At 41.8% G+C, this 14,508-nt stretch overlaps 1 protein-coding gene across 3 annotated transcripts in view; it reads left to right on the top strand.

Moving 5' to 3' along the window:
• The window catches only part of LOC138141829 (tyrosine-protein phosphatase non-receptor type substrate 1-like), a 72,502-nt gene that overhangs the window by 20,978 nt on the left and 37,016 nt on the right, over positions 1 to 14,508 (top strand). For all 3 annotated transcript variants that reach the window (XM_069062705.1, XM_069062706.1, XM_069062707.1), the window contains exon 3: positions 1,109 to 1,456. In XM_069062705.1, coding sequence (XP_068918806.1) covers positions 1,109 to 1,456 — 348 coding nt within the window. The remainder of the gene's footprint in view (positions 1 to 1,108; positions 1,457 to 14,508) is intronic.

Consider the following 14,508-nt stretch of genomic DNA (forward strand, 5'->3'; position numbering starts at 1 on the left):
TGAGTCTTCCCAAGGCCGATTAACTTGCCCGGGATCACACTTGCCCAATATCAGTCAGAATTTGAACACAGGTCCTTTTATTGCAAATCCATTGTCCATTTCCCTCTATTTGTTCTACCTTCCTCACAGTGTCATGAAGAAAACATTTGTAAACTTCAAAAAATAAACTTGGTTGCTCTCTTTTGTTTTTCCTAAATTTCTTTTTTTTGGGGGGGGGGGGGGGGGAGGGCAATTGGGGTTAAGTGACTTGTCCAAGGTCACATGGCTAGTAAGTGTTAAGTGTCTGAGACCAAATTTGAACTCAGGTCCTTCTGACTCCAGGGCCAGTGCTCTATTCACTGTGCCACCTAGCCGCCCCCCTAAATTTCTACCTTTATCCTTTCTTCCCACTTTTCCCAGATATCCCTTATAACAAATATTATTTTTTTTTTAAAAAGAAGAGGAAAAATTTAGACAAAATCAGTCAAGACATTGAAAGCCCCCTGCCATTCTGTGTGATATTCCCTAGCCACAGACACCCTCCCTCCCCCTGTACCTCTGGCCTCTGCAGAGGAGCAGGGGAAGTTTCTTTTGTCTGAGGGCAAACTTTCCTATAAACCATTAATTGGTATAGAAACATGGGGCTGCTCTTATCTGTTACTGTTCTATGCTCCCCATTCATTCCTTTAGTTATCAGGGCCAGCTTCATGCCGGGCCAAGGTCTCATCACTCACTGTCCTGCCATTCTTGGTTTTCAGTGCTTTCATTCGTTCCTCAGCCCCCTCTTGGCCCCTGGGGGGGGGGGCTCTTTTCCTCCTGTTCCTCCAGCACTCCAAGCCCACTCAGAGGGTAACGGGTGGCACCATCCTCATGGGCTGGATTGTCTGAAAGTAGCAGTCACCAGGGCAGCTCAGCACTCACCCTGTCCCTATAGATTTCAAGTCCTGGTCTCTGAATCCACATTGTCCAAGATGACTAATATCATTGAAGGAGCACTACTCCGTCACCCCCCCCTCCCCACCCCGCTCCGCCTTTGCCCCAAGTGATGCTGCCCAGGTCACACCCTGGCCTACCTTCCCTCCCCCTCCCCAGGATATTAAGATTGTTGTTATTTTTATTGTTGTTGCAGGAGTATGGGGTGAGGAGGAGCTTCAGGTGCTGCAACCTAAAGATCCAGTGTCTGTGGCAGAAGGAGAAATGGTCACACTGAACTGCACAGTGCTTGGGACACCACCTCCAGGGCAAGTAATGTGGTTCAAAGGAAAAGGGCCCCAAAGGCAGGAAATTTACAATTTCAAAGGAGGCACCTACCCACGGATAAAGAAAGCCGGCCCATTCTCCAGCAACACAGACTTCTCCATCAGCATCAGCCACATCACTCCTGAGGACACAGGCACCTATTACTGTGTGAAGTTCAGAAAGGGGAATACTGACACTGAGCTTAAATCCGGAGGGGGCACCATGCTCTCTGTGACGGGTGAGTACGGCCTGCCCCTCTACCCTCTCAACACACAGGGCAGTGGTACCATAGGCACCTTCGATTTGGAAGAATTCAGCTATATGGTCAAAAAAAAGAGAGAGAAAATGAAAGAGTGGGGAGGGGGAGGAGCCTTCCATTTAATGGGCATGTGCCTTGGAGTGAGCTGAGATGACAGATAAAAATCTGCAGGGTGGATAGTAGTGTGGCACCTGCCATCCCCCATGTCCCCTCCTGCTTCCAGCCAATGCTACTGCTCCCCCACCTGAGAGACAAGAGAGGCAGGGTGGAGCACCCCCAGACCTGCACATCTGCTGCCTGGAGAGGTTACTTTTTGCTAGACTAAGCCTTGAACCTTAGCCCACAAAAGATGTGACTCCTCTATATAGGCTTTAAAGTAGTAGGGGACCTTAAAGGTTGTCTGGTCCAAACCTCTCATTTAACAGAGGAGGTTCAGCAGGCCCAAGGGTGGGAGGGTGAAGGACTTGGCCAAGGTCGCACAAAAGAGGCAAGATCTGAACCCTGACTCTCTGACTTCATACCCAATGACGTTTCCAGGGCACAGTGCTAGCAGCTTCTCATCAGGCCTCCTTTGGGTACGTTAGCCCCAGGTCTTTTAGTGATTCATTCAGCCACTTAGTATTTATTAAGCTTTAACTACGTGCCAGGCACTGTGCTAAGTATTGAGGGTGTAAAGGCAAAAGTGACCCACAAGGGTTAAGTGAGCCACGCCGGGCTGTCCATCAGTTCTGTCAGTGAATAAATCCTCAGCACCCAGCATAGCCGCTCAATAAATGTATATCAAGTCAAGCGAGTCAGTAAATGTTTATTAAGTCACTACTATGTGCTAAGCACAGCTAAGTGCCAGAGATACAGAGAAAGTTAAAAGATAATCCTTGCTCTGGAGGGGCTCACTTTGCTGTTGTTTTAAAGGCAATGGGGTTAAGTGACTTTCCCAGGGTCACACAGCTAGTAAGTGTCTAAAATTAGATTTGAACTCAGGTCTTCCTGATTCTAGGGCCAAAGCTGTATTCACCCTGCCACCTAGCTGCCTGCAGGGTCTCACATTCTTTTTTTTTTCTCCTTTTTGGAGGGGGAGAAGGCAGGGTAATTGGGGTTAAGTGACTTGCCCAAGGTCACACAGCTAGTAAGTGTTGTGTCTGAGACTGGATTTGAACTCAGGTCCTCCTGACTCCAGGGACAGTGCTCTACTCACTGCACCACGTAGCCACCCCAAAGGGCTCACATTATAATGGAGGAGGCAACGGGCTAAAACTGTGTATGTGCAAGAGCTATAGGGGCTTAATTATGGAGATGAGATCCTAGGAGAGTGTCTTCAGCTCAGCCAGAGTTCTTCTCCATCCACCTGACCCTTTCTGATATCTCTGTTTCCAAATGTGTTTGCTCATTTTGCTGGAGACAGTTGTGATGTAATAGAAAGAAAACTTGGATTTGCCTTCAAGAGATCTGAGTTCAAATGCTGGCTCTGCTACTTTCTACTTTGGCAATCTTGGACAAATTATTTCCCCGTTCTGGATTTCATTTTCCTTATCTAGAAAATAAAGAGCTTAGACTAAGATCCCTTCCAACTCTTAAGTTTTATGAACTTACATGTTAAGGCTCCTTCCAGCTCTGCTATCTTATGTTCTAAGGTCCTTCCCAGCTGCAACATTCTTTGTTCTAATGTATCTGCTGGCTGCAACATTATGCTTTGTAAGGGTGCTTTCTTGTAAGCATGGTGGGCATTTTTACTGGTCTTTTTTGCAGAAACAAAATCTGCATGTTATAACCAACAGGCCCCTGTAGACATAGTACCTGGGTGCCAGTGGGAGCAGGGTAATGGTAAAGTTGGGGCATCCCAGATGAGACCTTTTTCTCTGCTCTCGAGAAACATCCCTCCAAAAGCTTTTCCAGTCTTGAAAATATTTTCATCTAAACAGACTCCGGCATGACAACAAACACTCACTGTCCAAACACACAAAGCGTGGCTGCATCAACCCGCAGAAATGTCACCGACAGAATCTGTTGGAGCTTAGAAAAGTTTCCCAGCATTCTGTAAATAGCAAACCCAAATGGAAAAGCACGTGAATGAAGGCTTTGTATCACACCGTCCCCAGGGTGGCTCCCCAGAATCACTGTCTGGTGGTTTCTGCTGCTGCTGCTGTTTCTGGGAGGCAACTTTGTCCGTGGAAAGACACCTACATTGTGAGTCAAGACAGGTTTTTGTCCAGCCTTGTGACCGTGGGTAATAATGATAACTCTGACATCATGTGTGGATAGGTCTTGAAGTTTTAGGAAGCATTTTTCTCAGAGTAATATGGTGAGACCCAGGCATTGTATTATTGTCTCCCTTTTACAGATGAGGAAACTGAGTCTTAGCAAAATAAAGTTATTTGCCTGGAATCTTTCTGAAAGGAAATGTAGGGCTTGGAAAATAATAATAATAATAATAATAATAGCTAACTGTCATATGGTGCCTATTATATACCAGGCACTGTGTTAAATACTTTACAAATATTATCCCATTTGATCTCCATAGCACTAGGAAGTAGGTGCTATTGTTATACCCATTTTACAGATTAGGAAACTTAGCCTAAGCTTCCCTGACTACAAATCCAGGAAGCCACTTTCCCCCTCTCTTCATTTTCCTTTTCTGTTGAATGAGGGAGTTAGACTAAATGATTTCTAAGGCCCCAACTTTAAATCTTATGATGTTATAACTGGATGATCTCCAGTGACCATTCCAACTCTTAACACTGGTGGCAGGCTTATTTTTTGTCCATTGAGGAAAAAAGTGGTTTTTGATGCTTCTAAGACTATCACTTTTCAATTGGCCTTACTTTCTCATTTATTAAATATTTTGATTAAAAATAGGTAATAAACAAGTAATGAAATCATAAAGGAGATCATAGAATTATAGAGCCAAGAGAACCTTTATATAGACCATTTAGTCCCATTTCCTCCCTTTATACAGGGGAAATCAGGCCCAGAGGAGAAAAGTGAGTTACCCAAAATAACTGTAAGTGTCAGAGCTAGGACCTGACCTATACCTCCTGACTTCTGGCCTAGTATAATCCTGGGTACTTCAGTTCTATTTCCCGTTACAAATGCTCACCCCGTTTTGGTTTGGTTTGGTTTTTTGCCTTTTGGAGGACAATTGGGGTTAAGTAACTTGCCCAAGGTTACACGGCTAGTTTTTCTTTTGTGTGCGTGTTAAGTGTCTGAGGCCAAACCGAACTCAGGTCCTCCTGACTCCGGGTCCTGCACTTTACTTACTGTGCCACCTAGCCGCCCCTCACCCTGTTGTTTTTAATAATTTACTTGACTTAAATGATTCCTCTCTTGTAGGAAAAAAAAAATTAATGGGATAATATGAACATAAATAAGTGAAACTAAAAGTGTACTATAGCATGTTAAATATTTACAAAATTGGCTAAAACTGGTAACTTATTGAAAAAGAATCAGGTAATAATTAACAGCTAAGCCATCGTAAGTTAGTCTGTACAATGGCCAGTGAGGGTAGAAATAAACCAAGCACATGGACCCTCTAAATTTTAGTCCATATAGACTAGCCTTTGCTCAGTCCTCATCTTCCCTCATCTCTCTGCAGCCTTTGACACTGTTGACCACTCTGTTCTCCTAGACATTCTCTTCTGTCATTTCTCTTTCCTGCTTCTCCTCCTACCTGTCTGACTGCTTTTTCTCAGTCTTCTTTGCTGCATCTTCATCGAAATCATTCCTGCTACCCTTGGGTATCCCCAGAGGTTCTGCCCTGGACCCTCTTCTCCCTCTATACCCATGGATTCGATTATTGTTTCTTTGCTGCTGCTTCTCAGATTTATGTACCCAGCCTTAACTACTCTCCAGCTGCTTATTGGACATACAGAAGTGGTCATCCCATAATATCATAAACTCAACATATCCCAAACCGAGCTTGCTATTTTCCGTCTAAGACTTCCTCCTTCCGAACTTTCTGATTACCATTCTTTCTCCCAGTCATCCAGACTCTCATCCTTGACTCCTTTGCCTTCTCTCACTCCCTTTATCCAATCTTTTGCCAAGTCCTATTGATTCTTCGTTGATGACACCTCTGAGGAATGGACCCTGTTCTCTGACACTGCTTCCACCCTGGTGCAGGCCCTCACGACCTCATACCTGGACTACTGAGGTAGCCTACTGGTTGGTCTCCCAACCACTGTCTCTCACCACTGTCTCTCACCACTCCAGTCTCTACATCATTCAGCTCTCAAATTGATCTCAGAAGCGCAGATATCACCATAAAATCCCCCTTTCACTAAATCCCAGTGACTATTGCCTCCAGAATCAAATTTTAAGTCTTCCATTTGGCTTTCCCAGCCTGTCATTAGCTGGCCTCTTCCTACCTTTCTGGTTGCCTTCTATCTTACCCCCCACCCTCCAATCCAACGATACCAGCCTCACTTCCTTGCAAAAGATTCTCTGTCTCTTGACTCTGGGCATTTTCATTGGTCGTCCCTCGTGCTGCAGCTCTCTCCTTCCTTACCTCTAACTAAGCTTCCATCAAGTCTCAGTTAAAATATCATATTCTCCTGGAAACCCTTCCTGGCCCCTCTGGCTGCTGGTGCCTTCCCCGTTATCTCCAGTTTACTCTGAATGCATCTCGTTTGTACCTCGTTGTTTGCATGCTGTCTTTCCTGTTAGATTGTGGCCTCCTTGAGAGAAAGGACTATCTTTTGCCTTTCTTTGTTCCCTGTCTCTTAAGCACACTGCCTGGACCATAGTAAGTGCTTTATAAATGCTTGATGTCTTGACATGCATTTTTTGTGGGGGGGGGAGACTTGCCCAGGGTCCCACAGATAGTACATGTCTGACGGTGAATTTGAACTCAGGTCCTCCCGACTCCAAGGTTGGTTCTCTATCCTCTGCACCATTTACCAATCCTATTGACATATATTTTTAAAAAGTAAGGCACTATACTGAGTGCTGAGAATACTGTATGTGGTTTGTATACATTGTTACAGCTCACAATTTTTTTTTTGAGGCAGTTGGAGTTAAGTGATCACACAACTAGTAAGTGTCTGAGGCCAAATTTGAACTCAGGTCCTCCTGACTGCTGGGCAGGTGCTCTATCCACTGCACCACCTAGCCCTACAGCTCACAATTCTAATTGTTTATATTTCTGCACCATGCTATGGTTTACTATGCACTTAACTCACAATAATCCTTTGAGTTCAGTATTGCATATATTATTATCCCCATTTTATAGATGAGGAGATTGAGGCTAAGAGAGTAGAAATGGTCACACAGTTAATTTAATTGGTGAAACTGGGACTGTTCAGATCTTTGACTAAAAGTTCACGGATCCTTTTTTTTTTTTACCTATGTGCTATACTATGTTTAAAGCTAATAGGAACCTTTTTTCTAACCCCCTAATTTCACTGATAGAAAGTGGATCAGGAGAGGCTGGTCAACTTAATGAGGTTAAAGGATGAGACCATTGTTTGAGATTTTTATTACTTCTTCGTGGCAAGTGGGGAGGGCTTTGATTACGTGTCATAGATAGGGGAAGTATATCCCCCTGAGTAATTGATGGTTTAATTGGATTGGGTTATTATAGCTTTGAGCTAGCTACACAGGCCCATGAAAGGGAGCAGACAGATCTGCTTTGAGGACATTGAGACAGAGCAGACTCCAGAGAGTAGAATGTGGTAGGGGGAAGTAAAGCCCGTGCATTGCCACATATCCCTCTGTAAGAACTATGGAGCCTCTTATCCAGATCCTAGCCATCCAGCAGCAGCAGCTGGTGAGCAGGCATTGGTGAGGTGACCAGATTTCCCAGACTTCTGTGCTCCAGAGAGGGGAGAAGGGAATTGTGGCCTCTGAAGAGGCCTAGGAGGCTGTAGTCCCCAGGGTACAGTGGGGGAGTGCCTAGGGGACTGGACCCTGCCTTATAGAGAGGAGAGGGGAGTTTTGGACAGTGCCAAGTTGCCAACCCAGTTTCTTAGTGAGAAGGGGAGGAACCTTGTGGCTTCCACTACAACTATGTTATTCAAATCTGAGCACATCTGATGGCAGCTCCCAGTCTACCCCTGAGGCATTTTCCCTCCCAAGGAATCCAAACTGCAGGGTACAACTATGAATCTGGAAGGCGACACAGCTCTTTGGAGGGGAATGTGGGGCACATTGAAGGGAAGGAGTATTGGAGTTTTAGGTTTGTTTTTAAGATTGGATCGCCCTGCTTTTCTCCTGATCAGTGTTGGAACTTTGACCTTGTCCGTATCTGACCTAGATATCAGCCCTCTGTAAGCAACTTAGTGGCCCCTCCTTCTGGGTGCTAACTATACTCATGCCAGTTTTAGGACAGATACCTGCTGGGCTTTAGCCCCGCCATAGCTCAGTGCTCGAGCTCCACCAGCCTCAGCCACCTTGGTTAGTTGGCAGTTGGTTGATGTCCTTCATTCTCAAAGAAGACCAAAATGACATCACTATATTGGGGTCAAGGTACAGTGTGTCCAACTGTGATCAGACCAATATGAGTTCAGAAGGCTCTACCACAAGTCTGGCACAAATAGTCTATATTATACAGATATACCACCACTCAGCAAGAATTTTTTTTTATTGTTAATGGACTACTGTTTGAATTGGTTTTGCATTTTTTGTGGAATGAAATCAAGCCTATCCAGAATCCAGAAATATACACTGACTGAGCTGCATGCTTGCAAGGAAAATGGTGCTTTTTTAAAAAAAAACTTATATGTAGAAGATGTAGGGTTCTGAGATTCCCAGGGAAAGTTATCATTAGGGAGAAAAAACAAACCAAAGACATGATTTTGTGAGAAACCCCCAAGATCCATCCCAGTTTATTTAAGCCCAGAGTTTGGGGCAATTGGTTATATACAGATGGAGAAACTGAGACTTTGCCTTCTGCAAATATTCTCAGGCTTCCTCTACCCTAAAAAGCCTTCACTTAACCCTGCCATCCTCTCAAACTATTGTCCTAGATCTCTTCTCTCTTTCACAGCCAAACTCCTAGAAAAGTTTCTTTCTCAGGACTTCCACTTTCTTATTTTCTAGTCATTTTTCAGTTCCTTGCCATCTGGTTCCACCCAACCACATTGCCCCCAAATGAAACTGCTTTTTCCAAGGTTATATATGTTTTCTTCATTGTTATATTCAATGGAAAAAAAAAGATCAATAAATAATTACATAAATCCAATGACCTTTCCTTAGTCCTCATTCTTCTTAACCTCTCTGACACTGTTGATCATTTTCTATTCCCTTGGCTTTTGGGATACTGCTGTCTGTTCTTTTCTTGCAGATCTGATCACTCCTTCTCATTCTCCTTTTCTGGGCCCATCCATTTTCCACCCTCATATCCTGAGGATTCTGTCCTGGATCCTCTACATTCTATCCCTTGGTAATCTTATCAGCTCCCCTCCCTGTCTCAATTAAAGACAATGCCCAAATCTATTTAATCAACTCTAATCTCACAACTGAACTCTAGGCCTGCATTTACCAACTGCCAGCTGGGCTTCTTCCCCTGGATGTCTCCCATCACCATCTCAAACTTAACATGTCTAAAAATAAAACTCATAATTTTACCCAAACTTGTCCCTCTTCCAAATGTGCCTATTTCTGTTAAGGGAAGCATCACCACTCTAATCACCCAGGTTTGCAACCTCAGAACCATACTTGATTCTTCCCTTTCCTTTACCCTTCCCCTTCCAATTGTCATGTCTTGTTGATCCATCTCCATAGAAACTCTTACATCAGTTCCTTCCTTTTGAAAAAATTAAATTTTATTTTTCCACTGAGCAAAAATCTAACTTTTCTCTTTCCTGTCCACCTCCAATTAAGAACAAAAGAAATACCAAACTGTTACAAACATGTGTCTTTCCCAACACCAGGGTCTTTTCAAATGAATTCTGTTTTCTCATGTGGCGAAAGTATTTAAGCTTCAGCTTCAGTATTTGACCTTCCAGTGAAAAGTCTGAATTAATTTCTTTAAGTGTTGACTGATTTGATCTCATTGCTATCCAAGGGATTCTCAAAAGTCTTCCCCAGCACCACAATTTAAAAGTGTCAACTCTGCAGCATTCAGCTTTCCTGATAGTACAACTCTCACAGTCATACGTTGCTATTGGAAAGACCAAAACTTTGACTTATATGGACCTTGACAAGATGGTCTCTCTGCAGTCTGGAATTGCCATAGCTTTCCTTTTAAGGAGCAAGCATCTTTTAATGTCATGGCTGCAGTCACCATCTACAGTGATCTTTGAGCCCAAGAATATAAAATCTGACGATGCTTCCATTTTTCCTCCCTCTGTTTTCAAGGAAGTGATGAGACTAGTTACCAATTTTTATATATAGTTAGTTTTTTTATGTTAAACTTCAAGTCATCTTTTATACTCTTCTCTTTCACCCTCAAAAGAGACTTCTTAATTCTTCTTTATTTTTTGCCATCAGAATGATATCATCTGCACATCTAAGATTGCTAATATTTTTCTCAGCAACCTTAATTCTGACTTTTGATTCATCTAGCCTAGCATTTCACATGATGTACTCTGCATATAAGTTAAATAAATAAGGTGACAGTATAGTCTTGTTTTATACTCCTATTCCAATCTTAAGCCAGTCAGTTGTTCCGTGTTTGGTTCTAACTGTTGCTTCTTGGCCTGCATGTAGATTCCTCAAGAGACAAGCAAGACAGTCTGGTACTCCCATCTCTTTGAGGACTTGCCACATTTTGTTGTGATCCACATCATCAAAGGCTTTAGTACAGTTAATGAAGCAGAAGTAGATTTTTTCTGCAACTCCTTAGCTTTCTCTATAATCCAGAGAATGTTGGCAATTTGGTCTCTAGTTCCTCTGCCTTTCAAAAATTAGCCTGCTCTCCTGGTAGTTCTCAGTTCACATATTGCTGAAGCCTAGTTTGCGTAATCTTAAACATAGCCTTGCTGGAGTGTGAAATTAGTGCAAACTGTTCAGTAATTTGAACATCCTTTGGAATTGCCCTTTTACCGATGAGTTTTTCAAATTTGCTGGTATATAGAGTAGAGTACTTTAATAGTCTCAACTTTTAGGATTTTAAATAGCTCAACTGGAATTCTGTCACCTCCACTAGCCTTATTATTAGTAAATCTTCCTAAGGCCCACTTGACTTCATTCTCCAGGATGTCTGACTCATACCATTTTGGTTATCAGTGATGTTAAGATCTTCTTGTAGAGTTCTTTTGTGTATTCTTGCCACCTCTTCTTAATCTCTTCTGCTTCATTAGTCCTTACCATTTTTGTCTTTTATCATGCCCAAGACATGATTGTATGAAACATCCCCTTGATATCTCTGATTTTCTTGAAGAGATTTTGTCTTTCCATTCCATTTTTTTTTATTTCTTTGCATTGTTCATTTAAGAAAACCTTCTTACCTTTCCTTACCATTCTCTGGAATTCTGCATTCAGTTGGGTATATCTTTTCCTTTCTTCTTTCCCTTTCCTTCTTTGTAAAGTTTTTTCATTGGTTTTTTGTTCTTTTTCTTTAGAATGTTTTTTGCTTCTTCCTCATGTACAGTATTATGAACCTATGTCCATAGTTCTTCAGGCATTCTAATACTTTAAATCTATTCTTCACCTCCACTGCATATTCTTAAGGGAAGTTATTTAGGTTACATAATCTGATGGTTTTCCCTACTTTCTTCAATTTCAGTATGAATTTTGCAATAAAAACTCATGATCTGAGCCATAGTCAGCTCTATGTCTTGTTTAAACTGACTAAATAGAGCTTTTCTACTTTAGGCTCCAAAGTATATAGTCAATGATTTTGATATTGAACGGTGATGTCATGTGTAGAGTCACCTTTTGGGTCACTGAAAAAGAGTGTTTGCTATGACCAGCTAATTATCTTGACAAAACTATTATTTTCTGTCCTGCTTCATTTTGTATTCCAAGACCAAGCTTGCCTGTTATTACAATTATCCTTTGGTTTCCTACTTTAACATTCTAATCCCCTATGATGAATGTGTCATCTTTTTTTTTTTTGGTGTCATTTCTAGAAGATGTTGTAGGTCTTCATAGAATGATCAGCTTTGGCCTTTTCAGCATCAGTTGTTGGAACATGGACTTGTATTATCGTGATGTTGAACAGTTTGCCTTGGATTCAAACAGATACCATTCTGTCATTTTTGAGATTATACCCCAGTACTGCTTTTCTTACCCTTTTATTGAGTCTGAGGGGTACTCCATTTCTTCTAAGGGATGCTTCCCCACGGTAGTATATGTAATGATCTCCTGAATTAAATTCCATCTCCTGTTTAACCACCTCCAGCTTACCTTGGTTCATAGATCTTACACTTCCAGTTCCTATACACTACTGCTCTTTGCAGCATCAGACTTTGCTTTAATCACCAGACACACCCATAGCTGAGTTTCTTTTCAGTTTTGACCCAGCCACTTCTTTCTGGAGCTATGTGTAGTAATCCTCCTCTCTTCCCCAGTGGAGTGTTGGACTCCTTCTGATCTGATGGGCTCATCTTCCAGTGTCATATCTTTTATCATTTTAATACTGTCCACGGGTTTTTCTTGGCAAAGATACTGAGTGGTTTGCCATTTCCTTCTACCATGGATTACTTTTTGTCATAACTCTCCCCTGTGACATGTTCATCTGGGGAAACCCAACATGGCATAGCTCATAGTTTCATTGAGTTATGTAAGCCTCTCTGCCACAACAAGGCAGTGATCCCTTAATCTACTAAAGGATCCTTTAATATACTCTCTTATTGCCCCTTCTTCCCTTTCTCCTTTTTTTCCACTGTTGAGTGAAATGTATTCCTGTATTCATGGTACGTTTTTGTGTGTGTTTGTGTGCGTGCGTGTGTGTGTGTGTGTGTGTTTGTATTCTACTCTCCTTTGACCAGTTCAGATGAAAATGAGGTTCAAGTATCACTCACTTACCTCCATTCCTTCCTCAGTTATACACACTTCTACTTGTAATGCCCTGATAATGAGATAAATTTCCCCATCCTTCTCCCTTTCTCTCTGTTCTAGTGTATTTCCCCCCCCTTGTTCTCTATTCATTTTTTAAGCATTGAAATATAACAGGACCATTCCCAGACTCTCTCTCTAATAAAACTCTCTCTATGAACCCTGATTATGACAAGATTTTGAGGGGACATATGTATCATCTCTCCATATTAGGAAATAAGGTTTCACCTTGTTTAGTCCAATAAGATTATTCATTGATGTTTACTTTTTTATATGTCTTGACTCTTGTGTTTGTACTTTAAAGTTTCTGCTTATCTCTGGTCTTTTCATCAAGAATGCTTAGAAGTATTCTATTTTATTAAGGGTCCATTTTTACCCTTGTAAGTTCATACTTAGTTTTCTTGGGCAAATTATTCTTGTCTGTAAACCTATGGCATTTGCCTTCTGGAATACTGTATTCTAAGCTCTTCTCTCCTTCTTATAGGGATGGCTATTAAATCATATGGAATACTGACTAGCTTCTCAATACTTTCATGCTTTCTTTATTGATGTTTGAAATATTTTGGCTCAAACTCTCTTCCTGGGAATTTTCATTTTGGTGTTTTTTCTTTTCAAGAGGTGGCTGGTGGATTCTTTCTATTTCTATTTTGCTCTTTGGTTCTAATAGATCTAGGCAGTTTTCTTTTATGATTTCTTGAAATCTGATGTCTAGGTTCTTTTTTGGGGCATGGCTTTTAAATTATCCTTGATCTATTTTCTAGGTCAGTTGTTTTTGCTATGAAATATTTTATATTTTCTTTTTTCCCCAGTTTTTTGCCCTTGTTTTAATATTTTTTGTTGTTTCACAGAGTCATCTTCCATGTGTTCCATTCTAATTTCCAGGAATTTGTTGTTTGGACAAAGTTTTGTATCTCTTGTGCTAAGCTGTTAATTCCCTTTCCAAAACTCTCATTTCTTCAACTTTTTTTCCCTTTTAGTGCTCTCATTTTGTTTATAAAAATTTTTTAATATAGTTTTTAATTCTTCATCTTTCCCAGAAATTCTAGTTGACCTTGAGCCCAAGCTGTATTTTTCTTTGAGGTCTTGCTTATAGATGTTTTAGAGTCATTCTCTTCTTCAGGGTTTGTGCCTTGAATATCCCCAATATCATAATAGCTTTTAATGGTCTGATTCTTTTTTTTCTCATTCTTCCAACCTACTTCCTGACTTAAGACTTTTTCTTAGAGTATATTCTCCACACCTTTGTAAGCAATGGCTGCACTTACTTTGTTTCACTTGGATTTCTGTGGTTGCTTTCTTGGAATTTTGAGTGTTATTCCAGGATCTGGGCTTTAGCTCAGGCTGAGGACCTACAAGCTTTCAGTGCTCCCCAAATGGTTAGGTCCAGTGCAAAGTCTGATTGATACTTTGCTGATCTAAACTCTGTGATTTTCTAATTTGGATTTGGGTTTGAGCAACACACCTGTTGGCTTGCCCCAGTGGGAATTTGAGTAGACTACTTCTGGACTCAACCACCATCAGTTAGGTAAAAAGTGCTGCTAATTCGGAGTGACAGAACTTTAAGTTCCCTTTTGGTCTGGAATTCCTGCCATGGCTATTCTGTTGCAGGCTTCAGGCTGGGCTGGAAGCTGAAACTATGACTCCACTTCACTTCTAGGGTCAGAGCCACATAGCTGCTGCTTGCTTCTGAACTTGCTTCTTGCTCAGCTTTCAGCCTAGAGCCCCTGACCACTCCTTGTCTTGAAATGCCACTGCAAGGTATAGGTTCCCTCTTCAGTCTACCCTGGATCTGTGACCTAGAATTGGGTAGTGAGCTGCCTATTCCTGCCCTTTGCACAAGGTCAGGCCCCTCTTACTTGAAGTGGGACCCATTTTTGCCAGGATACATGACTTCTTTCTGTGCTGAGATAGTTAGTATGGCCATTCCTACCTAGTTTGACCCAGGCTCAAGTATCCACAGATCTCCCTGTTTGTCTCACTTTGCTGACCTGGGCTGGAAAAATGACTCACCTGTGATTTTTTTTCTTGTATTTCCAAAGTAGAACTTGATTTGGTGTGTTTTCTAGCTCTCTTTGGAGGAGTTGTGGGATAGAGTT

This window comes from Petaurus breviceps, unplaced genomic scaffold (assembly GCF_028583685.1).
Source record: "Petaurus breviceps papuanus isolate PSGF00001 unplaced genomic scaffold, PetGlider_PUasm1.0 90503, whole genome shotgun sequence".
Taxonomy (NCBI): Eukaryota; Metazoa; Chordata; class Mammalia; order Diprotodontia; family Petauridae; genus Petaurus; species Petaurus breviceps.